The sequence below is a fragment of the Phacochoerus africanus genome, chromosome 8, assembly GCF_016906955.1.
Source record: "Phacochoerus africanus isolate WHEZ1 chromosome 8, ROS_Pafr_v1, whole genome shotgun sequence".
Classification (NCBI taxonomy): domain Eukaryota; kingdom Metazoa; phylum Chordata; class Mammalia; order Artiodactyla; family Suidae; genus Phacochoerus; species Phacochoerus africanus.
The window spans coordinates 51160836-51188108 of NC_062551.1; the positions used below are offsets into that span (position 1 = coordinate 51160836).

At 51.8% G+C, this 27273-nt stretch overlaps 1 protein-coding gene and 1 long non-coding RNA gene across 3 annotated transcripts in view; one reads left to right on the forward strand and one right to left on the reverse strand.

Moving 5' to 3' along the window:
• LOC125132594 (uncharacterized) overlaps window positions 1-11724 on the reverse strand; it is a 66395-nt gene extending 54671 nt beyond the window's left edge. Inside the window, exons 1-2 of the long non-coding RNA XR_007136280.1 lie at window positions 11642-11724; window positions 10194-10826 (exon numbers count right to left, since the gene is read on the reverse strand). This is a non-coding gene — a long non-coding RNA (uncharacterized LOC125132594). The remainder of the gene's footprint in view (window positions 1-10193; window positions 10827-11641) is intronic.
• On the forward strand, window positions 3216-26279 carry CEACAM19 (CEA cell adhesion molecule 19). 2 transcript variants are annotated; one of them, XM_047790062.1, is made up of 7 exons: window positions 3216-3580; window positions 4442-4810; window positions 16971-17121; window positions 21444-21490; window positions 22930-23015; window positions 24318-24383; window positions 25368-26279. In XM_047790062.1, the coding sequence occupies exons 1-7, from the start codon at window positions 3526-3528 to the stop codon at window positions 25419-25421; spliced, it is 828 nt and encodes a 275-aa protein (XP_047646018.1). In that variant the 5' UTR covers window positions 3216-3525; the 3' UTR covers window positions 25422-26279. The 2 variants fall into 2 exon arrangements, with proteins under 2 accessions (XP_047646018.1, XP_047646019.1); XM_047790063.1 differs by lacking the exon at window positions 24318-24383.
• The last annotated feature ends 994 nt before the right edge of the window (window positions 26280-27273 follow it).

The following is a 27273-nucleotide window of genomic DNA, read 5'->3' on the forward strand; positions in this document are numbered from 1 at the left end:
CCGAATTGCTCGTTATGCCCTCATTACAATCCAATTAGCCTTGCAGAAAAGAAGTCCCCATCATGAACCCACGGCACCGACACTTCCAGAGCTAAACAAGGACGAAAATGCCGCCGCCCTTTGAGGAGGTGGAGCTGGAGTGAAAATCAAGGAATACGACCCCCCAGGCCCCTCCTTCCCAGTAAATATTCTGCCCATTCATTTGTGTGTCCTCATAACCGGTTTGCCAAAGAAACGCAGGGCAGCTGCTCACCTGTCTGCCCGCCTTCCTTCCGGGGGCTTATTTCTCAAATAAGTTCTCACTTTATTTTCTCATTTTCTGTCGTGTTTCTGAATTCCTTCTACAACAAGACAAAGAACCTTTCCGCGGGAACAACACCTAGTTGGGAAAAGGCGCAGGAGAGCGGGAGTAGAGTTGTCAGTGAGAGGCTCTTTGTCAGTATACAAAAACGTAACGGTGTGGATGCTTCAGGTGCCAAGAGCAGAAAGCTCCCCTCCCTCCACTGCCAACTCCCCGCTCCGCACGGTGGGATTAGAAGCCAAGAACTGGAGCCTCTAGCTCAACTCCAGGCACCTCGTATGGGGGTTCTGCTGTTTACTCCGCTTTCCCTCACATACTGGCATCATCCTCAGGCAGATGCCAAGGGGGCTGCTGCATTCCGGCCATTCCTTCTTGGTAAAGCAGCCCACCTCATCCCGGCTGAGCGTCTGGAGCAGCCTCCCCGCAGATCTCACTGGCCAGCACTACCCACCGCTCAACCAATCCCTGACCAGAAGAATGGGGCCACCGGGAGGCTTGAACCAATCAGGACCTGCTCTCTGGGGCTGGGACGGAACCGGGATGGGGGCTGCAGGTGCGAGAATGGAAGCCTGCACCTCTGGTATTAACAGGGTTTCTGAGCAGTTGGAAGATGGCTGAATTTTACTCTCTTCCTTTTGGGTCCATTCTATAAATTTTCTATAATAAACCTTGGCTTTTCTTTTAATAATTGTAAAAGGAGTCAAAGTCATTGTGAGGGTGGGGGAGAGAGGGGGAGAGAGGGAGGGAGAGGGAGAGAGAGAGATGCTTCAGGAACTGGAAAAGCCGGAATAATTGGCTTTGCTTTAGATACAATTTTTGCTCCTGGGGTTTAGCAGTGAAAATTCATTCGAATCCCTTTGGCCCCTAAACTCCACTTGTGCCGAACTGGAATTCCTACTGGAATGAGGCCAGTTTGGGCCATGTGGTTATAGCCCAAGATTGGGGTGGTCTCCCTTAGGCGGCTGCACTTGGAAATAATGGCCAGGTTTGCAACAAACTCTGAGGCAGACTGACAGAGCAAATCTCGAAACTGCAGCAAGAAGGACTGAGGATAGACTGCAGAAGGACTCTGACCCCATGAACGCCAACTGGACTCACCACCTGGAAACTTTCCAGGCCTTAGAGAGGTTTGGAAAGTGGGAGATTGGAAATGCCTCCAGGAAAACACACTTCCCTTGAGCAGGTCACAGATCTGGGAGGCAGGGCAAGACCAAAGCCGAGGTTCACTGTAATTATAGCGATGGGCAGTATCTCCTTTCTCCTTAACGGCCCTGAGGTGGGGATGCTTGTCCCATCCTTCAGAGAAGGAAGCAGAAGCTGCAAGAGGTAAACTTATTCGCCCAGGCCCCTGATACAAAGTGGTGGTAGAACTGAGCTGAGAGCCCGGCCCACCCACCTGCAGCAGGGCTGGAGTCTGCGTTGGTTCAGAAGCCTGGGCCACGACTACCTGGAGATGGTTCACGGTCAAGATTTCTTTCTCATCCCAATCTGGGAACTCTGGAAAAGATGCCGTCACCCCCAACAATCTGATGATGTGTGTCCAGTGCGCGCACATGTGCGCGCACACACACACACACACTGCTGCTGATGTACGGTGCCCTAACTTGGGGTCCTCTCCTCCTGCAGGCCCAGATATCTCACCTGGCACCACCACCCTCGGATCCCTAGATGTGCGCTGTCCAGCAGAACTTTCTGGGACAGTGTTGGAAATATTCTATATCCGCGCTGTCAAATGGGTTAGCTGCTAGTCACAGAGGGCTGTCAAGCGCTTTGAAAGGAGCTAGTTTGAGGAACGAGGTTTTTTTTAAATGTTTTGTTTTGGTTGGTTGGTTGTTTTTTTAGGGCCGCACCCACAGCCTATGGAAGTTCCTAGGCCAGAACTACAAGGTCCTTGAATCCAAGCCACGGCTGCAACCTATATCGTAGCTACGGCAATGCCAGATCCTTTCAACCCACTGCTCCAGGCTGGGGATCAAATCCGCACTTTTGCAGTGACATGAGCCGCTGCAGTCAGATTCTTAACCCACGGTGCCGCAGCAGGAACTCTAAGACATAAATTTTCTAAGGCATTGAATTTTCATTCATTTAAGCTTATTTATAGTTATATGTGATGAGTGGCTATGGTATTAGCACAGTCCTGGGCCCTCTATCACCCAGGCCCTGTCCCAACAGAGCTCGAAGTTACATTTGGTCCCTCCCACTTCTCCAGCTTTACCCCCCCACACACACACAACACACACACACTCATCCAGGATGCTGCAGTCTCTTCAGTTCAACTTGATGGCTAACTCAGTCTCCATGCCCTCGCCCGTGCTGTTTACATTCCCCAGTACACCTCACCCCACCTCCTTCTTGCTCCCACTCCAGGCCTCAGCTCAGACATCCTCTCCTCCAGGAAGGCCTCCCTGCCTCTCAGGCTGAGTGAGGCATCCCCTCGGGATCTCTCAGGCCCCTGGGCTCCCTCATCCCAGTGCTGATCACTCTGGAGCATCACTGTCTGGGGATAGGTCCATCCCCTCCCCTACACACACACACACACACACACACACACACACCCATGAGCCACACACAGAACCATGAGCCCCCTTGTGGGCTGAAGGCAGAATGGGAGCTGTTTCTACCATCACCAACACCCAGCACAGGGCTGGGCATACCAAGTGCATGTTGGAGTGAATGAATAGAGGGATTTTTTTGCACAACTGTGCGAAAAGCTTCCGAGTGAGCCAGCCATGGGTCAAATCCATCTGTGCCTGCTGGCAGATCTGCCTCTCTCCTTGAGCCTCAGTTTCCTCATCTCTGAAATGGGAAGAGTTATGCATGGTGGATGTGGGATGAGGTGTACCTAGCTGCCTGGTCCAAAGGGATTGCTCAACCAGAGGCCACTGTGACTATTGTTGCTATAATTGCTGCTGTTGCTACTGACAGTCACACTGGGAAGAAGGGATTGAAAGGGGTCAGGGAGGAGCCCTGGGAAGCCCCAGGAAGTTCCCCAGTCACCCTGGAAAACTGGTTCAACCGGTGTCTGCGCGTCCATCCCAGGGAGCACAGGTGAAGCCTCCAGAGCCTGTGGGAAAGGGGTGCTGGGCTAGGCTGGCCTCAGCTATGCCTCAGAGCTACCTCCGGGACCCCCACTGAGCTGGGCCACTTCGGATGGGCAGGACCCAGCCCTCTGACCCCCTCGGCGTCCAGTAAGTGGCCCCTTGACATCTCCACAGGACGCCAAAATGGAGATTCCTGCTGGGGCCCAGCAGCCCTTCCCAAGGGGCCTCCTGCTCTCAGGTAAGGAGGAACTGTACCCCCAGGTCTGGGGGGAGAAGGGGTACTTAGCCCAGGGGTTGAGGTTTCCTCTTTAGAAGGGAAAGAATGTCAGGGAAGATGAAATTATTAAGAGCATGATGGGAAGGAGAGGCAGCAGAATCACAACCTCATCCCCACTTTACCTTTGGAATTTTCTAGAACATCAGGACCATGCGGGGTGGAATTTACTGGTATCTGACTCCCTGCTGAATTCCCAGGGCCTAGAAGTCTAAAGGATTTTAGACCTATCATATATAATTGGTATTGTAGCATAAATAATATATTGGTTTAAAAAGTATTGGTTACATTGGAGTTCCCGTCATGGCTCAGTGGTTAACAAATCCGACTAGGAACCACGAGGTTGTGGGTTTGATCCCTGGCCTTTCTCAGTGGGTTAAGGATCCGGCATTGCCGTGAGCTGTGGTGTAGGTCACAGACACGGCTCGGATCTGGCATTGCTGTGGCTGTGGCACAGACAGGTGGCTACAGCTCCAATTAGACCCCTAGCCTGGGAACCTCCATATGCCACAGGAGCAGCCCTAGAAAAGGCAAAAAGACCAAAAAAAAAAAAAAAAGTATTGGTTACATGCATGAATAAATTAATTCAGAGAGTCCATGTGTTTAGAGGCAGGCCACATAGCATCTCAGGACCAGTGAGATGGCAAATCTGTGGCATCTCTGCTTGGATCTCACTCCTGCACCCAGGACAGACAGCGCGAATCAATCCCAGCACGGCTGCCCATGAGTGGTACCCAGAGCTCCCCGTTGAGGACCTATAGGGAGGAGAACGCCATGGTCCCTGCCCAATGCTTCTGATCTCAGGCCTCCCCTATAACCCCACAGCCTCAATCCTGGCCCTCTGGGTCCCCCAAGGCTCCTGGGCAGCCCTCCGCATCCAGAAGATTCCAGAACAGCCTCAAACGAACCAGGACCTTCTCCTGTCTGTCCAGGGCATCCCAGGCTCCTTCCAGGACCTCACCTGGTACCTGGGGGAGGAGGCCGATGGCGGGACGATGCTCTTCACCTACATCCCGGAGCTACTGCGGCCCCAGAGGGACGGCAGCGCCATGAAGCAGCGCGACATCGTCGGCTTCCCCAACGGCTCCATGCTGCTGCGTCATGCCCAGCCTGCCGACAGCGGCACCTACCAGGTGGCTGTCACCATCAACCCTGCCTGGACCATGCGGGCCAAGACTCAAGTCCAGGTGGCTGGTGAGTTGCTGGGCACTGGGGGAGGAAGTGGGGAGGCGAATGCACCCTCCGCGGCCACCAGGTGCCAAGCTCTGTGCAAACATTTGGCGCCCTCCTTTATCCACGCGCTATACACTGATTGAGCACTTACTGTATACCAGTCCCCAAAGGCAGCATTTAGTCTTCTTATGTATTAACAAATAACGTGATCCACTGAATGCCTACTTTGGGCCAGACACTGAGCCAGCCCCTGGAGAAGGCACCAGCTCATTTACTCCTCATGAGCATGAATTCAGGAAATATTTCTTGAGCACCTACTGTGTGCCTGGTCCTGGGGGATACGTGTTCATAAGTTTAGGTATTTATGAATGAATCCACTCTGGGCAAAGCCCCAGAGATAGGGTACTAGACAACAGCCAACAGCGAAGAGTTCACGGGTGCTTGTTATGGACCAAATACTGTTCTAAACACTTGCCCCAGAGCAGGGCTTCTCAACTGGGGTGCTACAACCGGGTTCTTGGGTGCAGGGGCCTGTTCTGTGTGTTCAGAGCCCTCTCTGGCCTCTAGTCACTGGATTCCGCAGGCACCCTCTCCACCGTGACGACCAAAAATGTCCCCAGACATTGCCAAATGTCACCCCTGTTTGAGAACCACTGCCCTGTATGAACTCACTTCTACCTTTTCTTGAAACTCCATGAAATGTAACACGCCAATTATATCTCCGTAAAACCAGAAGGGAAAATAATTTCTCCACCTTCCCGAGCAGACCTAGTCACTTATCCTCTCCGTCCCCAGAGGACTCCGCTCACCCCTTTACCTTTGTGCCTGTCATTATGTGTTCTAATTTATCACCTTAAGGACTTACCTCACAGAGCTCCTGTCATGGCTCAGTGGAAACGAATCTGACTAGCATCCATGAGGGCGCAGGTTCGATCCCTGGCCTCGCTCAGTGGGTTAAGGGTCTGGTGTTGCCGTGAGATGTGGTGTAGGTCACAGATGTGGCTCCGATCTGGCATTGCTGTGGCTGTGGCATAGACCAGCGGCTACAGTTCCGATTGGACCCCTGGCTTGGGAACCTCCAAATGCTGTGGGTATGGCCCTAAAAAAAACAAAAAAATAAAAATTAAAAAATTAAACAGGATGATGTGATCTGGGATGGGCCTCACTGAAGAACTGAGCAAAAGGAGGGAAGAAAGCTCTGAAGATTTCTGGGGCAAGAGCTCCTGGTAGCAGGAGTTCCCGTCGTGGCGCAGCAGAAATGAATCCAACTACTATCTCCATGAGGATGCAGTTTCGATCCCTGGCCTCACTCAGTGGGTCAGGTAATCCAGCGCTGCCATGAGCTGTGGTGTAGGTTACAGATGTGGCTTGGACCTGGCGTTGCTGTGGCTGTGGTGTAGGCCGGCAGCTGCAGCTCCAATTTGACCCCTAGGCTGGGAACTTCCATATGCTGCAGGTGTGGCCTTAAAAAAAGAAAAAAAAAAGCAGAGTTTCTGGTAGAGGGAACAGCAAGTGCAAAGGCCTTGCGGCTAGGCTAGCTTGATGTGTTCAAAGTACTGACAGAAGGACACAGGGCTAAAAGACAGCGAGCAAGCTGGGTATCGGGAGCGGAGATCTACAAGGTAGACAGGGGCCAGGCTCGGAGGCCATGGAGAGAGAGGCAGGAAGCCACTAGAGGCTTTATCTGGGGAGTGATCTGTTTCACAGCTTAACCCATCCATGGGACACTGGGCAAGGTGACTCTCTGTTTTATCCAGAAGGTTTAAGGCACCTCTCGAATACCAGGCAGCTCATCAGCAAGTCGGCAGCAGAGTTGGGACTCGAGTGCAGGGCCTCCTGAATCAGACACACGGCTGCCTCTGCAGTCGCTAAACTGCTCATCCACTCTTCAGCAAACAGACCCCAAGCACCACCTCCTCAAGGCCTCCACGGTGTCCAGACAGTGCTGGGGACACAGTGGTGACCAAAGCGGCTCTGGCCTTGCCCTCCCAGGGCTCACGGCCTGGTGGAAGGGGGGGGACAGATATCAATCACATAGTCATAATCGCACACGCATACACAATAGAGCATCATGAAGCTTGCAGGTACTATGAAGGGAAGGAAAGTACAGGAATTATGAGGCTACAAATAGGAGTGTCAGGGAGGTTGCCTGGAAAGGCGATCCTTCAACAAAGCTTGAATGGCGATGGCCATTCTAAGTAGAGAAGAAAGCGCTTTGGGAGGTTGGGGGCAAAGCCTGTGCAAAGGGCCTGTGGCAGGAAGCTGGAGGGCTCATGAACTGAGCTGGCAGGAGGCCAGCATGACTGAGGCAAGACAGTAACCAAGGGCCTCCCAGGAGGCCAGCGCAACAGGCCGCCCAGGATTCCAGCTGGTGGAAAGCAAGTGCTCTGTCCTCCTCCAGGGGGCGCCATCTCTAATCTCATCTCTGCTCCGGGGCTCTATTCTCTCTTGGCCAGGGATGCCCACCAGGAGAGTAAACAGGGTGTCAGCTAAGGCTGCTCTGCATATTCTGAATCTCCTCTTCCAAAATCCAGAGACAGAATGAGAGAGCTGGAGAGACATACAGGCAGAGGGACGGAGAGAGAATCTGGTTGGCCCTGTCTGGTCTGTGGTCTGCTTCCCCTTGAGTCAAGGGTCCATCCCTTGACAGCAAATAAGATGGGGAGCTGGGGAGCAGGGTTGGGAAGATGAGCAAGGACTCAAGAGCTGCCATGCTTTGTAACAGTCACAATATAAACTTATTATTTTCTTTAGTTTTTGCCTTTGGGGGGGGCACATGTGCAGCACAAGAACGTTCCCAGGCTAGGGGTTGACTCGGAGCTACAGCCACTGGCCTGTGCCACAGCTATAGCAGCACAGGATCCAAGCCATGTCTGCAACCTACACCACAGCTCACAGCAATGCCAGATCCTTATCCCACTGAGCGAGGCCAGGGATCGAACCTGCATCCTCATGGATACTAGTCGGGTTTGTCACCACTGAGCCACAAGGGGAACTCCAACTTATTATCATTTTATTCATCATCAATCCTTTAGCACCTAGAGCCATGCTTAGCACACATTAGCCACTCAATAAATAATTGCAAAGCCATCTCCCAGCTACAGAACACTCATTACATGCCAGGCACCTCCAACCAAGCACTTTGCCAACCTCATCTCATTCCATCCCCATTAACAACCTTGCAGGTAGCCCTGGGATGATCCCCATTTCACAGACGGGTAAATGGAGGCCCAGAGAGGACCCCACGGCACACCTCTGGGAAGGGGAGGAGCCCAGGCTCCAGCTGGGTCCAAGTTCATGGCCCTGACCCCTCTGCCACCTGGCTCTTCCACGGGGTCTCCCAGAGAAGACCTGAAGGGTCTCCAAGGAGACAGCAAGTTAAGGGAGCAGGGAACCGCCTTGGCTTCCATGGGGCTGAGCACAGGGAGCAGAGAAGCCAGGCAACCCACTGAGTTCAATAGAAAAAGAACAAAGGAAAACGCAGAGGGAATTGGGGTTGGGGTTGGTTGGGGGCGTCCTCATGTCAGGATGGGACTTCTTGGCCACCAGGGCACTTATATTTAGGGACAGCTGGGGCCCTGGATTCAGCCCCCCACCTAGGTGGGAGAAGAAAGTGGCTGACAGCACTTCGGGCGTCCCAGGAAACACATACACTTGATCTCTCTTAATTATGAAGCAGTTTGGCTATAACAGAACCCAATCCCAGCTGGCATGTGCAGAAAGGGGGTTAATAAAGGATAGTATGTCTAGGAGTTAGCTGGTGGCCTAGTGGTTAAGGATCCGGTGTTGTCACTGCTGTGGTGCGGGTTCCACCCCCCGGCCCAGGAACTTCCTCTTGGTGCAAGTTATTTACAAAACAAAAACAGGCTCTCAGAAAAGAAACTTGTGGTTACCAAAGGGCGGGGGAGGGATAAATTAGGAATTTGGGATTAACAGATACACACTTCTTTTTTTTTTTGTCTTTTTTGCTATTTCTTGGGCCGCTCCTGCGGCATATGGAGATTCCCAGGCTAGGGGTCCAATCGGAGCTGTAGCCACCGGCCTATGCCAGAGCCACAGCAACACAGGATCCGAGCCGTGTCTGCAACCTACACCACAGCTAACGGCAATGCCAGATCGTTAACCCACTGAGCAAGGGCAGGGATCGAACCCGCAACCTCATGGTTCCCAGTCGGATTCGTTAACCACTGCGCCACGACGGGAACTCCCACACTTCTAATATAAAAGAAACAACAAGGACCTACTGTATAGCACAGGGAACTATATTCAATATCTCATGATAACCTATGATGGAAAAGACTCTGAAGCCGTACACCTGAAACTAACACAATATTACAAATCAACCATAAATTTTTTTAAAAAAACCTATAAAAAAGTAAAAAATTAATTTTTGAAAAAAAGGTAGTATGTGCTCACAGGACCACCACAAAGCTGGGGGACCAGGAACAAAGAATAAATGACTCGGTGGAACTGCTCCTGCCAGAGTGACCACTGCCAACAGCATAAGCCTCAGAACCCCTGCCTAAGGGGCCCTGGAAGGCGGCATTCACTCATGCATTCATTCAACAAACATCTACTGAGCACCTGCTGTGTGCCAGGCACTGAGTTTACAGAGGGAAAGTACAAAGATCGGTGCCCTTGTGGAGTTTGCATGATGGTGAGCCTGCCAGCTCTGTCTTCACAAAGGCCCCATGCGGTACCGGCATCTCTGGCCTCTGGACCCAAGGTTCATGTAGATGCATTTGATCAGGGAACCTGGGTCACGGGCCCAGCGGAAAAGGAGCCTAAGAAAGGGAATCTCTGGCAGGACTCCAGAGGTGGACAATTCACAGGAACTCAAGAAAAGGCCCAAGACATGTAGGTACCACAGCTGTCCCCAGTTTACAGGTGAAGACACCAAGGCTCAGAGAGGAGAGTGCAGTGGCCCAAGGTCACACAGCCTGTAAGCAGCAGAAACTGGGCTCCAAAGCACAGATGCGGTCGTTTACACAGACACAGACAGTCATCTACAGCTGGCGTCTCTTGTCTCATAAATCTAGTCAAGGGGATTTGGGACTTTCGAGCAACCTGCATGGGCTCCTCAAAGCCTTTGGGCCCTCTGACACCCATGGCGGTTACTTATGGAGCCCAGCTCCCCATGACTGCCAAGGTGCAGAGTGCTTCTCACACATTTACCCTCTGCGGGCTCCCAGGCAGGGCGTGATGATCCCCACTATACAGATGGGAAAACTGAGACACAGTGTAAGTAACATGTCCCCATGTCTAGGGAGCAAGCAGATGCAGGACCAGAACCCAGGCTAGCTAGCTCCAGAGCGCCCGCTCTTAACCAGGACTCGATTCTGCTTTAGCCTTAACAGCCAATCACTGAAGACTAACGATGTGGCCCCAAGGGTTTAGTACTTACCAGCGATGCCTTTACCAAACGAGACGCCCGCTCGCCGTTGGGGCTCTGGCTGAACCGAAGTCCCCCTGGAACTGACAGGCTTTGGTCCGCATAAGACAAGCTTGACAATGGCCAGAAAATGGAGAAGGGGGGTTCCTGTTCTAAAAGCATCTTCTCCCCCAAGGGGTAGGAGGAACAAGGGGACTTTTGGGGTTAGGTGGCCCACAGGTCCTCAGGGCTGCAGGAAAGGGGCGGAGAGTTTCAGGGGCAGCCCGGGCATGCGCAGTCGTCCGCGGTCCTTTGCACGCAGCGCCAGCCGTGCCTGGCACCGTATTAATTCCCCCTTCAGGGGAAGATCTGAGCGTGGTCGTAAAGCAGAGGTAACTCTCGGACATCTTGAGGTCCCATCTGGGCTGGCACGTTGCTCTGATCCAGTTTGGGGCAGTCAACCCAGTGTGTCTCCTAAAGCACAGCTGCAAAACCTCTCTGGTCAGACACCAAGGGCTTTTGAAATAAACGCAGAGATAAATCAAGGCAAATGTCCTTCAGCTTTCGGGGGTTGGTATGGAAACACAGGGATCAACCAAGAAGGAAAGCCCACCACCTTGGATCTAGCCGGTTCAGGCTGGTTTCATCGTGAGCCTTTGTGGCATTCTGCTGATAAAAACAAAATTAGCTTGTGTGGTTAAAAAAAAAAAAACTCATTATTTTGCAACATATGTAAATATTGAATCGCTATGTTTTATACCTGAAACTAATGAAATGTATGTCAAAACAAAAAAGTTTCTGTGCCTAGAACCAGGACTGCATAGCATGGCTGACAACACAAATTTAGCCAAATGGCCAAACCTCTCAGAGACTTTTTTTTTCAGGGCCGAACCCACTGCACATGGAGGTTCCTGGGCTAAGGATCCATTCGGAGCTGCAGCCACCAGCCTACGCCACAGTCACAGCAACTGGGGATCCGAGCCATGTCATCGACCTACACCACAGCTCACAGCCACACTGGATCCTTAACCCACTGAGCAAGGCCAGGGATGGAACCGAAATCCTCATGAATACCAGTTAGGTTCCTTAACCACTGAGCCACGCCGGGAACTCCACAGAGCCTCTATTTTTAATGTCTGTAAAATTATAGCAGCAACAACACCGCCCAGCACAGGAGCCTTTAGAGGACTGGCATGGCAAATCCATGTGAAGCTTCTGCTCTTGAAGCTGTGGAAATAAGGAACAAGCAAAGGAGTAAAAACAAAATCTGTTAACTCAGAGCTTGCTGTAGCAAGGGAGTCAACCACTACCACTTGGATTTTCGGCAGAGACGCAAAGGCAGGCACAGGGGTGGGCAAGCTTTATCGTGGAAAACAAGGAAGGCTTCAGGTGTGCCCCACTTGGAGGCTGATGGCATAGAAAAGCTGTTAGGCGGGCTAATTAGAAGCAGAGCATCTTAGGTGATTGATCTGGGTACATACGTGGCTTTCTCTGGTTGGTCCTAAGTTAGAAGCAGGGACAAAAACGAGGGGGCTGTTAGCTGTTAAGTCCTGGCCATTTGGCGCTGACTGTTGCAGGAGTTATTGTTTTGGTCCCAGCATTGTACCTAGAGACAGCAATCTGGCTTCCTGTGTTTGAGGACCAAAGGCAGGCTGGCTTCCTGAGCTGTTTACGGGAGGGTTGGTTTCCTGGGCAGCTTGCTGCACCTTGTGAGTTAGAGTCCTGTTCTTATACATGGTCTGGCCATTGTCCACTTGTATACTGGTCTCTCAAAGCACTTTTTATTCATTGATTTTTGTGGAAGTGTAGATGATTTAAATAGTGTCTTAATTTCAGGTGTACAGCAAAGTGACTGAAATATATACACACACATATATGTAGACATGATAGATATATGTATTTTTTATTCTTTTCCAGTATAAGTTATTACAAGATATTGAATATCGTTTCTTTTTCTTTTTTTTTTTTTGTCTTTTCTAGGGTTGCACCCACTGCACATGGAGTTTCCCAGGCTAGGGGTCCAATCAGAGCTGTAGCCACTGGCCTACACCAGAGCCACAGCATCGCCAGATCTGAACGGCATCTGCGACCTACACCACAGCTCATGGCAACGCCAGATCCTTAACCCACTGAGTGAGGCCAGGGATCAAACCCGAAACCTCATGGTTCCTAGTCAGATTCGTTAACCACTGAGCCACGACAGGAACTCCTCAAATATGGTTTCTTGTGCTATATGGTAAATCCTTGTTGATGAAGAGTGCTGCTATGAACACAGGAGAGCATGTACCTCAAAGCACTTTTTAGATGTGATTGTATCTAATCAAAGAGCAACATGGATACATCTGCTCCACAGAAGAATATCCAGAGGATTCTTCGTTTATAGAACTGGGTACAGATGGTCCCAGAGACTAGTGAAAAGCCAAAAGAGGAGTTCCCATCGTGGCACAGTGGTTAAAGAATCTGACTAGGAACCATGAGGTTGCAGGTTTGATCCCTGGCCTTGCTCAGTGGGTTAAGGATCTGGCATTGCCGTGAGCTGTGGTGTAGGTTGCAGACGCAGCTCGGATCCTGCATTGCTGTGGCTCTGGCATAGGCCAGCGGCTACAGCTCCAATTAAACCCCTAGCTTGGGAACCTCCATATGCCGCAGGAGCGGCCCCAGAAATGGCAAAAAAAAAAAAAAAGACAAAATTTTCAGTCTCAGAAGAAGAAACAATGTAGATTCAAGAAGCTAAGCTTGGCTCAAATGCTGGAGGCTTGAATCACTTTCAGGTGGCTTCACTCACCTGTCTGGCAGCTCATGCTAGCTGGCTGTCAGGGGGGGTAATCAACTAGATCATTATCACGTGATCTCCCCACTGTGGCTGCTTGGGCTTCCTGACAACATGGCGTCTGGGTTCGGGGTCCATGGAGGGAGAACATGTGGAGTGCCAGTGTTCCCAAAGACTGAGGCAGAAACTCTACGGCGTCTTCTGACCTAGCCTTGAAAATCACACACTGTCACCTACACTGCATTCCTTTTTTTTTAATTAATTATTTTTTTGCTTTTTAGGGCCACACCCACGGCATATGGAAGTTCCCAGGCAAGGGGTCAAATCGGAGCTGCAGCTGCCAGCCTACACCACAGCCACAGCCACAGCCACGCCAGATCCTTAACCTACTGAGCGGGGCCAGGTATCAAGCCCGCATCCTCATGGATTTTAGTTGGATTCGTTCCCATTGAGCCACGATGGGAACTCCCTACACTGCAATCCTTTGATTACAAGTGAGTCACTAAGGTTGGTCCAGGTTTATGGAAAGGGGATTAGACCTTCTGCTGGATAGGAGAATGGCAAGTCCCATCCAGAAGAGCATACGATTGCAATCAACTTTGAAAAAATATAATGATTCACAGGATTCCTCTTTACAAAGTCATCGTCTATAAGAAATGGCAGGAAATATAACAAATTGTGAAAATCATGTGAATGACGCAAGGTTTCTGCTGAAGCAACAAAAACTGCCTCTGGTTGATTTAAGCAACGGAACAAACTAAAAGATCCTGAGCAGCTCAAAGAGTTTCCGGGATGGCAGGAAACCAGGTTTGAGAGGTATTGTATGTTGAATTATGTCTCCTCAAAAAGACATGTTGAATCCTAACCCCTAGTACTTCAGAATGGGACCTTATTTGGAAATAGGGTCTTTGTAGAGGTAATCAAGTTAAAATGAGGTCACTAGGATAGGCTCGAATACAATTTGGTCAACACAGAGTTTTAAGGTATGTTTGAACGAGCTGTTCAGAGAGGTGGCTGCAAAATGCATTTGGAGCAGGCTTCTGCCTGGATAAAGCTTGGGGTTCTCTTTGCAAAGAAGTAGATGTGGATAGGCCCTAGAAGGAAGCAAAATGACGCCACCACTCCTCAGCAGGAAAGGGCAAGGCCAGGCAGGGTAGGTGATTCAGGGAGCTTCCTGGGCTGCTTCCAGAACTAGGAATCTCTCTTTCCATAATTCGGAACCACAGTCCTTCAGTTTATTCTGATTGGACCAGTCTGAACCAATCACCAAGGCAAAAGGAATACTGTACCCTGATTGGTTTAGGTCTGGGAGACTGCCTATCCCTGATCCAATCACTGTGACAAGGGGGTGGGAATATACGCATGAGAGCCCCACCCAGAGCTGGGATGGGTGGGTTCAGTTGGGCCTGAACCCCCAGAGGCCTCCCAGTGGGAGGTGAGCGCACATGTCCGTCTGTACCAGCTTTAATCAACTAATTGCCTAATTAAGTTAGTAATGTATGAAGGAAAAGTGTATGAGGAGTCCCCTTGCCCTGGGATTGTCAGAAAAGTCTTCCTGAAGGAGCTGGGAATAGAAAAATGAGCCGGAAATACAGCGTGGGGAGGAGTGTGCCAGGCAGAAGGAGCCGCAAGCGCAAAGGCCAGGGTGGGCAACCCGGAGTGGAAAGAGAGTGGGGCGTGATGACGCTGGGTGGGCATATGGGGCAGCAGGGCCAGAGCAAGCAGATTGGAGAAGGGGCTCTGAATGTTACAAAAGTGGGCAATGGGGGGAGGGGGGTGGACAGGGACATGGAAGCTCCCTGAGTCACAGCCTTGGCCTTGCTCCTCCTCCTGAGTCACTCACTGAAGCCTGAATTTGCACTCGCTGTTGTGGGGATTCAATGAGGCAGAAGGCGCAGAGGTTGCTGGCCCAGGGTCTGTAAGAGGGGGAGCCTTCGTCCTCAGCCCAAAGGCAGCCCCTCTCAGCCTTGGTTTGCACACCCACGAAAAGGGCCTTATTTAGCCTCCTCCGCCCAAATACCAGATACAATATATCTCTTCTCCTAGTGACAAGATTAAATTTCCAAATGGCTTTTAGACTTTTTCTTTTCTTTTCTTTTCTTTTTTTGGCCACGCTCGAGGTATATGGAAGTTCCCAAGCCAGGGACTGAACCCGTGCCACAGTTGCGACCTGTGCCACAACAGTGGCAATGCTGGATCCTTAACCCACTGTGCCACGGCAGAACTCCTGAATAGAAACTTTTAGGGAGATGGAAGAAATAGGCAAAGGTCAATTTAAAATATTTCCTAATTGGATTACACAAATATATATGTATTTTATATTTTATATTTATACATATATGAGGCTCCAGCCCACTTGGAAGTAATAGTCTTTACTATACTCACACAGCCTGAACTAGCTCACTTCCACTCATCAAGGGTGCTCAGGACCTAGGCATCTGTTTCAGGAACCACACACAGCGCAAGGAGTGCAAGAGGCCCAGGTGTGAGCCCAACCCTTACCGTGAGCCCTCAGGAAAGTCAGTTTACCTCTCTGTGCCTCAATTTCCTCATCTGTAAAATAGCATAGAATCTACTTGGTTGGGTAATTGAGAGAGCGTGTGTGTGTGTGTGTGTGTGTGTGTGTGTATTTATTTGTAAACTCATTCAGTCATTACAACAACCCCCCGAGGAGGTAGGTGTTCTTTTTTTTTTTTTTTTTGGCTTTTTAGGCCGCACCTACGGCATATGGAGGTTCCCAGGCTAGAGGTCAAATCAGAGCTACAGCTGTCGGCCTACACCACAGCCACAGCAACACAGGATCCGAGCCGCATCTGGGACCTACACCACAGCTCACAGCAACGCTGGATCCTTAACCCACCAAGGGAGGCCAGGGATCAAAGCCCCAACCTCATAGTTCCTAGTCAGATTGTTTCCACTGCTCCGTGACAGGAACTCCTAGGTGTTCTTATTCCCATTTCACAGATGAAAAGAGGCACAGAGAGGTTGAGTAATTTGCCCAAGATCACACAGCCAGCAGGCAGTAGGGACTTAAACCCCAGCATTCGGACCTCAGGGTCTACCAGTTTAGCTGCCAAGAAGAACTGGGTTATACCAGGGGTCCAGCATGAGAGTAAAGGCTGGAGGTCCTCATGGTGGGAGCCAGAAGTCAGGTGGGCCTGGTCCCAAATCTGGTATGTCGAGTTTGAGAATCCCATGAGACAGGTTTCCTATGGCCCTCCCAGAACACAGCCTAGAATCTCATCCTTTTCCTGGAAGGATGGAGGTATCATCAACCAAGGCAAGAAAAAGTAGGTAGAGGGGGCAAGGGTGGGGAGCATGTCAGGAGGTTGGGTTTGGAGGTGCTGAGGATGATAGGAAATCCTAGGGGAGCAGAGTTTTTTTTTGTTGTTGTGGTGGTCTTTTTAGGGCCACACCTGCGGCACATAGAGGTTCCCAGGCTAGGGGTCCATTCAGAGCTACGGCTGTGACCTACACCACAGCTCATGGCAACGCTGGATCCTCAACCCACTGAGCGAGGCCAGGGATCAAACCCGCAACCTCATGGTTCCTAGCCAGATTCGTTTCCATTGTGCCATGACAGGAACTCCGGGAAGCAGAGATTTTTGAGGTGGGGAGAGCCAGGGTGTTCCATCTGGACATGATGAGTTTTATGTGCAGCTGAGTCCACCAGACAGATGGTTGCTCAGATCAGAAAGGCAGGAGAGGAGTTCCCGTCATGGCTCAGGATCTGGCGTTGCCGTGAGCTGTGGTGTAGGTTGCAGATGCAGCTCGGATCCCACGTTGCTGTGGCTGTGGTGTAGGCCAGTGGCTACAGCTCCAATTCGACTCCTAGCCTGGGAACCTCCATATGCTGTGGCAGCGGCCCAAGAAATGGCAAAAAGACAAAAAAATAAAAAAAGGAAAAAAGAAAGGCAGGAGAGAGCTTGGGGCTGGGAAGATGAAATCGCACATTAGTGCTCCGTGGATAGTCACGAATGCATGGCGGGGCGGGGGTGGGGGGGCATCACAACACAATCCTCTCTCTCTCACACACTCAGAAAAGCTGAAGGAGCTGTCCATTACAAACCTGCCCATGAGTGCTGGGATCGTGGCTGCCATCATCATTGGGTCCCTTGCCACTGGCTCTGTCTTCGTCGGCAGCATTGCCTACCTCCTGGTGACAAGAGGCTGGAGGGCCCAGAGCCGCAGGTACAGGAGCCCCAGGCCTTTCTCTCCTTCCCTTCCGTCTCCACACACCCTCCTTGAGTCCCAGGGATTCTTCTTCCACATGTCACGTCATCCAACTTATACACAATCTCATCAAACCTTGGAACTCCCAATGTGGAAAGGATCCCCTATCTTGCATTAGACAGAATTCTGCATTGCAAGGGACCCTACCTTGAAACTGGTTTGTCAAAAAATAAGAAATGTTTTTGTCCTATACAACATGAGCTTCAGGTATGCCTGGATCCAGGGGACCAATTTTTGTCAAGAAACTCCTCTGAAGATCTCTCAAATCTGTATTTCTCTATGGCAGCTTCATTCCCAGGCAGCCTCTCCCCTGTGGTGTGACAAGATCGCTCCCAATGGCTCCAGGATTACATCCCAGGAGCTCACCACCCAGAGGAAAAAATGGTACTTTGCACCTGATAGTTCCAACAAAAGCCCCAGGGCTGCCGATAACTGGCTTAACTTAAATCACATGTTCTTACATGAACCAATCACCACGACCACGTATTAGAATGTTCTGATTGGCCAAACTTGGACAATCTGTGTAGCCTTGGAGCCAGAGATAGTGACCAAATGGATTGAGAGTGGGGAGAAGTTCCCCAAAGGATAACCAGACGCGATTGCCGAAAAATTGGAGAGGATAATTGTGCTTACTTCTATGTGGGGTGGTGGTGGTGGGGGTGCTGTTTCCCCAGGGGACAATCTATTCATCAAAAGTTCCAAAAAAGCAGGGCGGGGGGGGGTCCCGTCATGGCTCAGTAGAAATGAATCTGACTATTATCCATGAAGATGCAGTTTCGGTCCCTGGTCTCAGTGGGTTAAGGATCTGGCATAGCCATGAGCTGTGGTGTAAGTCACAGATGCAGCTTGGATCCCAAGTTGCTGTGGCTACAGTGTGGCCGGAGGCTACAGCTCTGATTTGACCCCTAGCCTGGGAATCTCCATATGCCTCGGATGTGGCCTTAAGGCAAAAAAAGGAGTTCCTGTCGTGGTGCAGTGGTTAACGAATCCGACTAGGAACCATGAGGTTGCAGGTTCGGTCCCTGCCCCTGCTCAGTGGGTTAACGATCCGGCGTTGCCGTGAGCTGTGGTGTAGGTTGCAGACACGGCTCGGATCCTGTGTTGCTGTGGCTCTGGCATAGGCCAGTGGCTACAGCTCCGATTCAACCCCTAGCCTGGGAACCTCCATATGCCGAGGGAGCGGCCCAAAGAAATAGCAAAAAGACAAAAAAAAAAAAAAAAAGGAGTTCCCGATGTGGCTCAGTGGTTAACGAATCTGACTAGCATCCATGAGGACGCAGGTTCAATCGCTGGCCTCCCTCAGTGGGTTAAGGATCTGGCATCGCTGTGAACTGTGGTGCAGGTCACAGACGAGGCTCGGATCTGGCTGTGGCGTAGGCCGGTAGCTGTAGCTCTGATTTGACCCCTAGTCTGGTAACCTCCATATGCCACGGGTGCAGCCCTAAAAAAAAAAAAAATTCCCTCCTCATCAGATCAGCCTCTTCAGAAAGTCCTCTCCTGACCTTGGTTCTGAGCTGGTTGGCAGAGAAGATGTCTAATTTTGCTCAATAATCCCCAGCAATCTGTCTCTTCCTTCACCTCTTTCTTATGTGTTATAGTTTCTTGACCTTCATGATTCTATTTGTCTTTCTCTGAATACCTTCTAGTTTAGGGCTAGCAAATAGTTTTCACACCCCAGCCCAATGCCAATCAGTAAATCCATTGACACTTATTTGTTGAGGGCTTGCCTATGTTCTAGGCATTAAAGAGCTTGGTGGAGAAGGAAGCAGGGGTTGTATCTAAGTTCAGTGAGAAAGGATGCTGTGATTGATTAACAATTCTGCCACAGTCATAACAAAGGTAGTGGAGGCACATAAGCCATTCCTGCTAGATATCCTTCTTGGCTCTAAAGCAATTCAAAAAGAGGTGATGGGGGAGTTCCTACTGTGGCACAGGGGGTTAAGGATCCAGCATTGTCTCTGGTAATGCAGGTTTGATCCCTGGCCTATCGCAGTGAGTTAAGCACCCAGCATTGTCCCAGCTGTGACGTAGGTCACAGCTGCAGCTTGAATTCCATCCCTGGTCCAGGAACTTTCATAGGCTTCAGGTGTCCTCCCCCCCCCACACACACACACAAAAGAAGCGATAGGACAGATTTATTTGGCTCCCTGGCCATAGTTTTCCAGTCTCTAGAACAAACCAAGGCTGAGAAACTAGAAATCATTTGCCAAATGGCATAGAACTGGCTTCTCAAGGGCGAGAAGTTCCCAGCATAGAAACCCTACCTGAATGCCTCGTGAGCTCCAAAACCGAAACTAGACCCCACAAGACCTGACCCTCTGACCAGCTTTCTTTCCAATAGCCAGGGATTCTTGATAAGTTTGAAATATTTCTAATTTAAAAACTTTTTTACCTTTTTATGGTGTTTTTAAAGTTATGATTTTTTTTCTTTTTTTTTTTTTGGTCTTTTTAGGGCCGCAGCCGCAGCATATGGAGGTTCCCAGGCTCGGGGTCGAATCGCAGCTACAGCTGCCAGCCTACAACACAGCCACAGCAACACCAGATCCCAGTCTGTGACCTACACCACAGCTCATAGCAACACCGGACCCTTAACCCACTGAGCAAGGCCAGGGATCGAACCCACAACCTCATGGTTCCTAGTCGGATTTGTTTCCGCTGTGCCATGACAAGAATTCCCTAAAGTTATGGTTATTTTTAAAGGTGAAAAGAATTCCTCCTTCTACTCTTTTTGCATGATTCTGCTAGTGGCCAGTGAACATCTCAATCAGGTTCTAGTCAGCCTTTAACATCTTTCCAAATGCTCACTCGCTTTTACAAAGAGAAAACCAGCCACCCCAGTGAGCTACACATCTAAACCATGGCTTGATTTTCCTAAATTTTCCCACATTCTACTTAGGTTCAGCCATATGAAGTGTTCTTTTCATTCACAATGTAAAAACTTCTTTTTGCTTTTTTTTTTTTTTTTGGTCTTTTTAGGGCTACACCCGAGGTATATGTTGGATCCCAGGGTAGGGGTCAAATCGGAGCTGTGCCAGATCCGAGCCACATCTGCGATCTATACCATAGCTCAGAGCAACCCTGGATCCTTAACCCACTGAGCAAGGCCAGGGATCGAACCTGCATCCTCATGGATGCTAGTCAGATTCGTTTCCACTGAACCATGATGAGAACTCCACACAATGTAAAAATTTCTGTGTGGTCTCTTAGCTTCCATTCCTGCCCCCATAGTCTATTTCCCATTTAGCAGCCAGAGAGTCATGTTAAAATCAGTCAGCTCAGGACATAGGGTCAAGGCCAATCCAGACCATGGCCCAACCCAATCTGCTGCCTCCCCACCACACTACCCTGATGTCATCTCCCACTCTCCTCCTCACGCTCTGCCCCAACCACGGCCCTCTCCTTGCTGGTTCCTGTTCTTGCCTCAGGACCTTTGCACAGACTGCTCCCTCAGCCTAGAACTCCCTTCCCGTTTCTGCATAGCTGATCCCCTTGGCTACTTCAAGCCTTTGCTCAAATGCTACCTTCTCAGGGAGGCTCCCCTACCATCCCACCTAAAACTGCACCCACACACCCACCCTCTGGCCCTTTCTGTTTTCATTTCCTTTCATCACACTGTTAACTCCCTGACCTATCCCTGGCTATTGTGTATTTGAATTCTCTCTCTCTCCCCACTAGAGTGTCCACTCCAGGAGGCCAGGGGTCTTTGTCAGTCCTGTGTCTCCAGGGCCATCCGCAGTGCCCAGCCCATGGTCTATATTTTGTCAATGATTGTTTAGCAAATTAACGAATTTACAGTAATGATGTCTTTTTTTTTTTTTTTTTTTGGCCATGCCCACAGCATGTGGAAGTTCCCTGACCAGGGACGGAACCTGGGCCACAGCAGTGGCAACGTTGGATCCTTAACCTGCTGAGCCATCAGGGAACTCCCCCAGTGTACTTTTTAAATAGGGGTATTCAAATGAGCCAGTTTAAAGCCAAATATGAAGGAGATCATTGAAACAGGATGAAGCAGCAGAATTGTCTCAGTGGTCAGTGTAAATGCTGGCGTTAGGGAAGCACGGCTCGTTGGAGGAAGGCGGCAGCAGGGAAATTGAGGAAGAGCTGTGTGGCTGGGGATGATGGGAGAAGAGGCTGGGATGAGGGCAGCTCTTGTGCTGGCTCTTTCTGAAGCAGGGACCATCTCTGTGCGCCTGAGGGGCTTTCCGGCTTCCCTGAGTCTCTCTCCACCCGCCTGAGCATCTTCCTGTCCTCACATGTTCCCTCCCTCCCTATGCCCCCAGGATGATGGCCTCGGAGAAACCAGAGCTGGGCCCCCATCATCATGCCGGTAAGCCAGAGGCCTCGGTCTTGCTCCCCAGCCCTCCGCATGGCTCTCTCCTCTTCTCCCTCCAAGCCAAAAACCCCACTGCAGTCCCCAACTTGGGGGCCCCCAAGCACCTGCCCCAGCCAGACCTCACTGGGCATCCCCAGACTCAGCCCTCAGAGTCTTTTTTTTTTTTTCCCCCTTTGGTCTTTTAGGGCCGCACCTGTGGCACATGGAGGTTCCCAGGCCAGGGGTGGAATCGGAGCTGTAGCCACTGGCCTACACCACAGCCACAGCCAACACTGGATGCTTAATCCACTGAGGGAGGCCAGGGATCGAACCCAAATTGTCATGGATGCTAGTGGGACTTGTTTTTTGTTTTTTTTGTCTTTTTGCCATTTCTTGGGCGGCTCCCGCAGCATATGGAGATTCCCAGGCTGGGGTCTAATTGGAGCTGTAGCTGCCGGCCTACTCCAGAGCCACAGCAACGCAGGATCCGAGCTGCGTCTGCAACTACCCACAGCTCATGGCAACGCTGGATCCTTAACCCACTGAGCAAGGCCAGGGATCGAACCCGAAACTTCATGGTTCCTAGTCGGATTCATTAACCACTGAGCCACGACGGGAACTCCAAGTCAGTTTGTCAACTGCTGAGCCACAATGAGAACTCACAGCCCTCAGATTCTGAGTGCAGCAGCACTCGCCCAAAGCTGCTTCTCCTCTTCTTCTCAGGGTCTGGCACTCCCGTCCCTGGGCACCATCACACTCACTGGGCCACACCGGTGGTCCTACCCGCCAGCGGTCACCACCCAACCCAAGCTCCACCTCCCAGATCCCCACACACCCAGCTCCCAGCCTCCCGGCTCACCTCCACTGCATTCCTGGGCAGGGTCCTTCTAAAACTCTAACCCTGTTGCTCCTCTGCTCAAAAACCCTCTATGGCTTCCCAGTACCCTTAAGACAAAGTTCAGGCTCCTTGATATGGCTCTGGAGGCCCTTCATCAATGGGTCCCCACTCTCTTCCTTGGCTTCATCCTCCAAACAAAATGAGACAACGAAATGTATATACCTATATAAAATCCAGACGGACGAAACAGTTCCTCCAACAGGCCCAGCTCTCACACCACCAGGCCTCTGCACACTGCTCTCCTGCCTTTGCAGAGCCTCTCACTTCTCTCTCAAGGGTCAGACAGCCCCTCCTCCAGGAAGCCCTCCCTGACTCCCCTACTCCAGCCCTGCCTGCTCTGGGTTAGCTCTGTCTGGGGACAGGTTTGTCTGCCCCACTTGACTGTGTGCCCGAGGGCAGGGCCAGTGCTGCCTCCGTCACACTGTGTCCCCAGCATAGGCTGGGCCAGAAGAGAGCATAACACTAATGTTAGTTGAATGAACAAACAAATGTCAGCAGCAGCTAAAGCAGGCCTGTGGGCCCGTCAGCCGATTCCTCCCCTCGTGCTCTGCTTCAGGTGACAACAACATCTATGAAGTGATGCCGTCTCCGGTCCTCCTGGTATCCCCTCTCAGTGACATGGGGTCCATGAACGCCATGGCGGTAAGCTCCTGCCCCCTCTCTCCTCATCCCCCTTCTGACCTCACGCCTCCCCTCCAAGTCGGCTATGGTGCCCCAGGGTGCCTTGTCACATAGCTTGGGAACTGCTGTTCTCTCTCTAGGCTGCTCCCAACGTTAAAAATCATAAACAAGGAGTTCCCGTCGTGGCTCAGCAGAAACAAACCCAACTAGGATCCATGAGGATTCGGGTTCAATCCCTGGCCTCACTCAGTGGGTTAAGGATCCAGTGTTGCCATGAGCTGTGGTGTAGATCCTCAGACGCGGCTCAGATGGATCCTGCGTTGCTGTGGCTGTGGTGTAGGCCGGCAGCTGTAGCTCGGATTCAACCCCTAGCCTGGAAACCTCCATATGTCATACCTGCGGCCCTAAAAAGACAAAAATAGAAAGAAAAGTCGTAAGCAAAAGAGACTGGAAGGAAACAGCACAACATAAAGAGCATTGGTCTCTGGGTGTGGAGGCTGATGAGCGGGCTTTGTTTTCCTCTTGTAAGAATCTGTATTTTCTACACTGAGTAAATATTCCCTTTATAATCAGGTGGGAAGGGGGGACAAAAATAATCAAATAAGAAGAGAGACTTACATGTGCACTCTGAGAAATGATACAAATGAACTTATTTACAAAACAGAAATAGACCCACATGGAAAACAGACCTATGGTTACCAAAGGGAGAAGGGAGGCGGAGGGGATGAATCAGGAATCTGAGACTAACAGATACACACGACTAGAAATAACATATTCAGCGAGGGTCTCCTGCATAGCACAGGGAACTATCCACAATATTTTAAAATAATCTGTAAAGGAAAAGAACCTGAAAAAGGCTATATATACACGGTTATATACGGAAAACTGAATCACTTTGCTGTACACAGGAAACGAACTACACTTCAATTTTTAAAAAAAGAGGGGGAGAGTTCCCTGGTGGGCTAGCAGTTAAGGGTTCCACGTTGTCACTGCTGTGGCACGGTTTCCATCCCTGGTCCCGGAAAGTCTGCGTGCCACGGGGGTGGCCCAAAGAGAGAGAGGCTTAAAAGCTAAGACGACACGCTTAGAACCACAGGTGCTGACGGGGAGGCGGAACCTTAGCGGGTGATCGTCAAGCACTGGCAGCGCCGCCCTGACGCCAGTTTCTCGGCCGAGCACAATGGTCGCGGGAGGCTAAGCCTATCCCCCGGAGGCCCCACACTCAGGGGAGGAGTGGGGGTCGGTCCCTACACTGAAGAGCCAAGGCGGGGTGGGCGTTGGGGCGGGGGCGGGGCCAGACTCACCTGTGTTCCTGCCTTGCAGCCACCGCCCCTGACCCCGCCCCCGCCCCCGCCCCCTGCGCCGGAGCCGGAGAACCAGCCCTACCAGGTGTGCAGCTGGGACGGGGGGAGGAGTCAGCCCCGGCTCGGTGGACGGGGCTGTCCTTTCCGAGCCCGCCCCCAGCTCTCGGGGTCGCCGGCCCCCCGGAAGCGCATCGCAGCCTCGCTGAGAGACCCTGGGCAAGTCCTTGCCCCACTGGGGGTTCCAGTCCCCTCCCTCGTCGAAGGGATTCCAAAGCAGTGAATTCGCACGGACGAAATGGAGCCCAGAGAGGGAAAGGGCCTTGCCCAAGGTCACACAGCGGGTCAGGGCCCGAGTGGTACCCCACCCCCACCCCCACCCCCTGCAGGAGCCATTCCGGGCCTGGATCTCGGCCCCCCTTCATCCCCCTCCTGTCTTTCGCTGGGTCTCTGCCTCCGTCTCCGTGTCCCCGTGCGCCCTGCTTGGACTCTCTGGGCTCCTCTCTACCCATCTGAGGGTCTCCCCAGCCCTGCCCCGAGCTCTCTGTGTGTGCTTTTGTCTTTTATCTCCTTCTCTGTGCTCTTCGCATAACTTCTTCGTTTCTGTATCTCTCATTGGCCCTCCTTTTCTTTTGTGTGTTTTTTTTGTTTTTTGTCTTTTTTTTTTTTTTTTTAAGGCCACACCTGCAGCATATGGAGGTTCCCGGGCCAGGGGTCGAATCAGAGCTGCAGCTGCCAACCTGTGCCTCAGCGAGGCCAGGGATTGAACCCACGTCCTCATGGATATTAGTCGGTTTTGTAACCCACTGAGCCACAACAGGAACCCCCTATCCCTCCTTTTCTATGTCTCTGTCTCTCTTGTCTCTTCATCTCTGTCTCCCCGTGTCCTCCCCTGGTATCTCTGTGTCTCTGTGTGTCTCTCTCCTTCCATCTTGGTCCTGAACCCCCCCCTCCCACCCCCACCCCGTGTGTGTGTCTCGCTCCATGCCTCTCACTCTGCTTGGCTGCCCTGTCTCCTCCTGGCTCTCACCCCTCAAAAACAACCACTCTCTTTTCCCTCCCCCTCCCCCAGGACCTGCTGAATCCGGACCCTGCTCCTTACTGCCAGCTGGTGCCAGCCCCCTGAAGGGGTCCCAGGCCAGACCAGTCAGGGCAAGGGGAAACCTCAGCCCTCCCCGGGGACCGTGCACCTGCAGAGAAGCCACACCAGAGACCCAGCAGGACCAGGCCGTCGGGGCTGTGGGCTGATGAGGGGACTCAACCAAAGACTCCACAGGGCATTGGGCTTTGCGCTTGTGTTTGGGGCTCGCTCACCTTCTGAGCGTACAGCCGCCCTTAAGTCTCGTCCTCCAGCAACCTGGCCTGGGCCGCATGCCCGGGAATGGCAGACTCCTGCCTCTTTCCCACTGCAAAGTCCCCCATCCGGACATTTGGCGGGGGTGGGGGTGGGGCGTGATTGCAGGCCTACCTCCAGCCAGACCTCACAAGCACCTGCTGGGCTGGGCTCCCTGCTCTCAGCCCACAAGGCCCCACCCGGCTCTGCTCATTGCCCTTGAAGCCCCTTCCCTGGGGACAAGGCAGCCTCTGCCACGCATGCCCTGGAGGACAAGGCACGTGACAGCAAGGCATGGCCTCACGGGCCCAGGGCCCCAGATGACAGTCCTGGCCTGTTACCACGGCCACCGGGCCCCTTCCCTGCTCAGGCAGATCCTGCCCCTCTCAAAACTCGGTCTCAGAGCCTGTGGCCAACTTCTGCCCCATTTGCCCCCAAACCAAGGCCCTCAGGGCAGCCCCTTCCTTCTCTGCCCCCAACCCAACCCTGTCCTAAACGTGGTGGGTGCGATAATTTATTCACGCGCTCAGCAATAAACAAGCTGTGTGCCCCCTGCGGTTCTGGATCCTGCAGCTCTGGCAGGGCCCGAAATAAAACAAAGCTTCCTGCTCTCTGGCAACAGTCAGGAAACAAAATAAATAACTAACATAGGTGGTGTGTCGTGTGTTGAGAGGAAATCCAGAGAGGAGTGGGGAGTTCCCTTTGTGGCTCCTCGGGTTAAGAATCTGACTAGTATCTGTGAGGACGTGGGTTCGAACCCTGGCCTCACTGAGTGGGTTCAGAATCCGGTGTTGCCATGAGCTGTGGTGTAGGTTGCAGACGTGGCTCGGATCTGGCATTGCTGTGGCTGTGGTGTAGGCTGGCAGCTACAGCTCCAAGTGGACCCCTCACCTGGGAACCTCCATGTGTCGTGGATGCGGCTCTAAAAAGAGAAACAAAAGAGAAAGAGAAGGGAGGTGGTAGTGTTAAGAGACTGAAGTTTTAAATAAAGAGCACGGGGAAGGCCTCACTGAGAAGGGAACATTGAACAAAGCCCTGAAGGAGGGGAAGGAGGGAGCTCAAGGCTTCCAGAGGGAGAGCATTCCAGGCGGGGGAAACAGCAAGGGCAAAGGTCCTGAAGCAGAGTCTGCCTGGTGTGTTCAAGGAGCAGCAAGCCAGTCGGCGGGGTGTGGAGGGAGCAGAGCAAGGAAGGGGCAGAGGGTGGAGGTGAAGCCTGGGAGATGGGTGGGGCAGACGGTGCCCCGCGTGGAAGGCCCTGCAAAGACTGGCTTTTGCTCTGGGAGCTGAACAATAGAAGGCATAGGAAGCGGAATAAGGGCCCCTCCAAGTTCTCTATGTCCTAATCCCCTGGGAACGGTACCTTATGTGGCAAAAGGGACTTTGCAGATGTGATTGAGTTAAGGATGCCAAGAGGGGGACATTCCCCTGGGTTACCTTGGTGGTTCCCAAGGGTTACCTAAATGTCATAAGAAAGATCTGTATAAGAGAGACACAGGGGAGTTCCTGTGGTGGCTCAATGGGTTAAGAACCTGATATCTTATCCAGGAGGATGTGGGTTCCATCCCCGGCCTCGCTCCGTGGGTTAAGGATCCGGCATTGCCACAAGCTGTGGCATAGGTCACAGAAGTGGCTTGGACCCAGCATT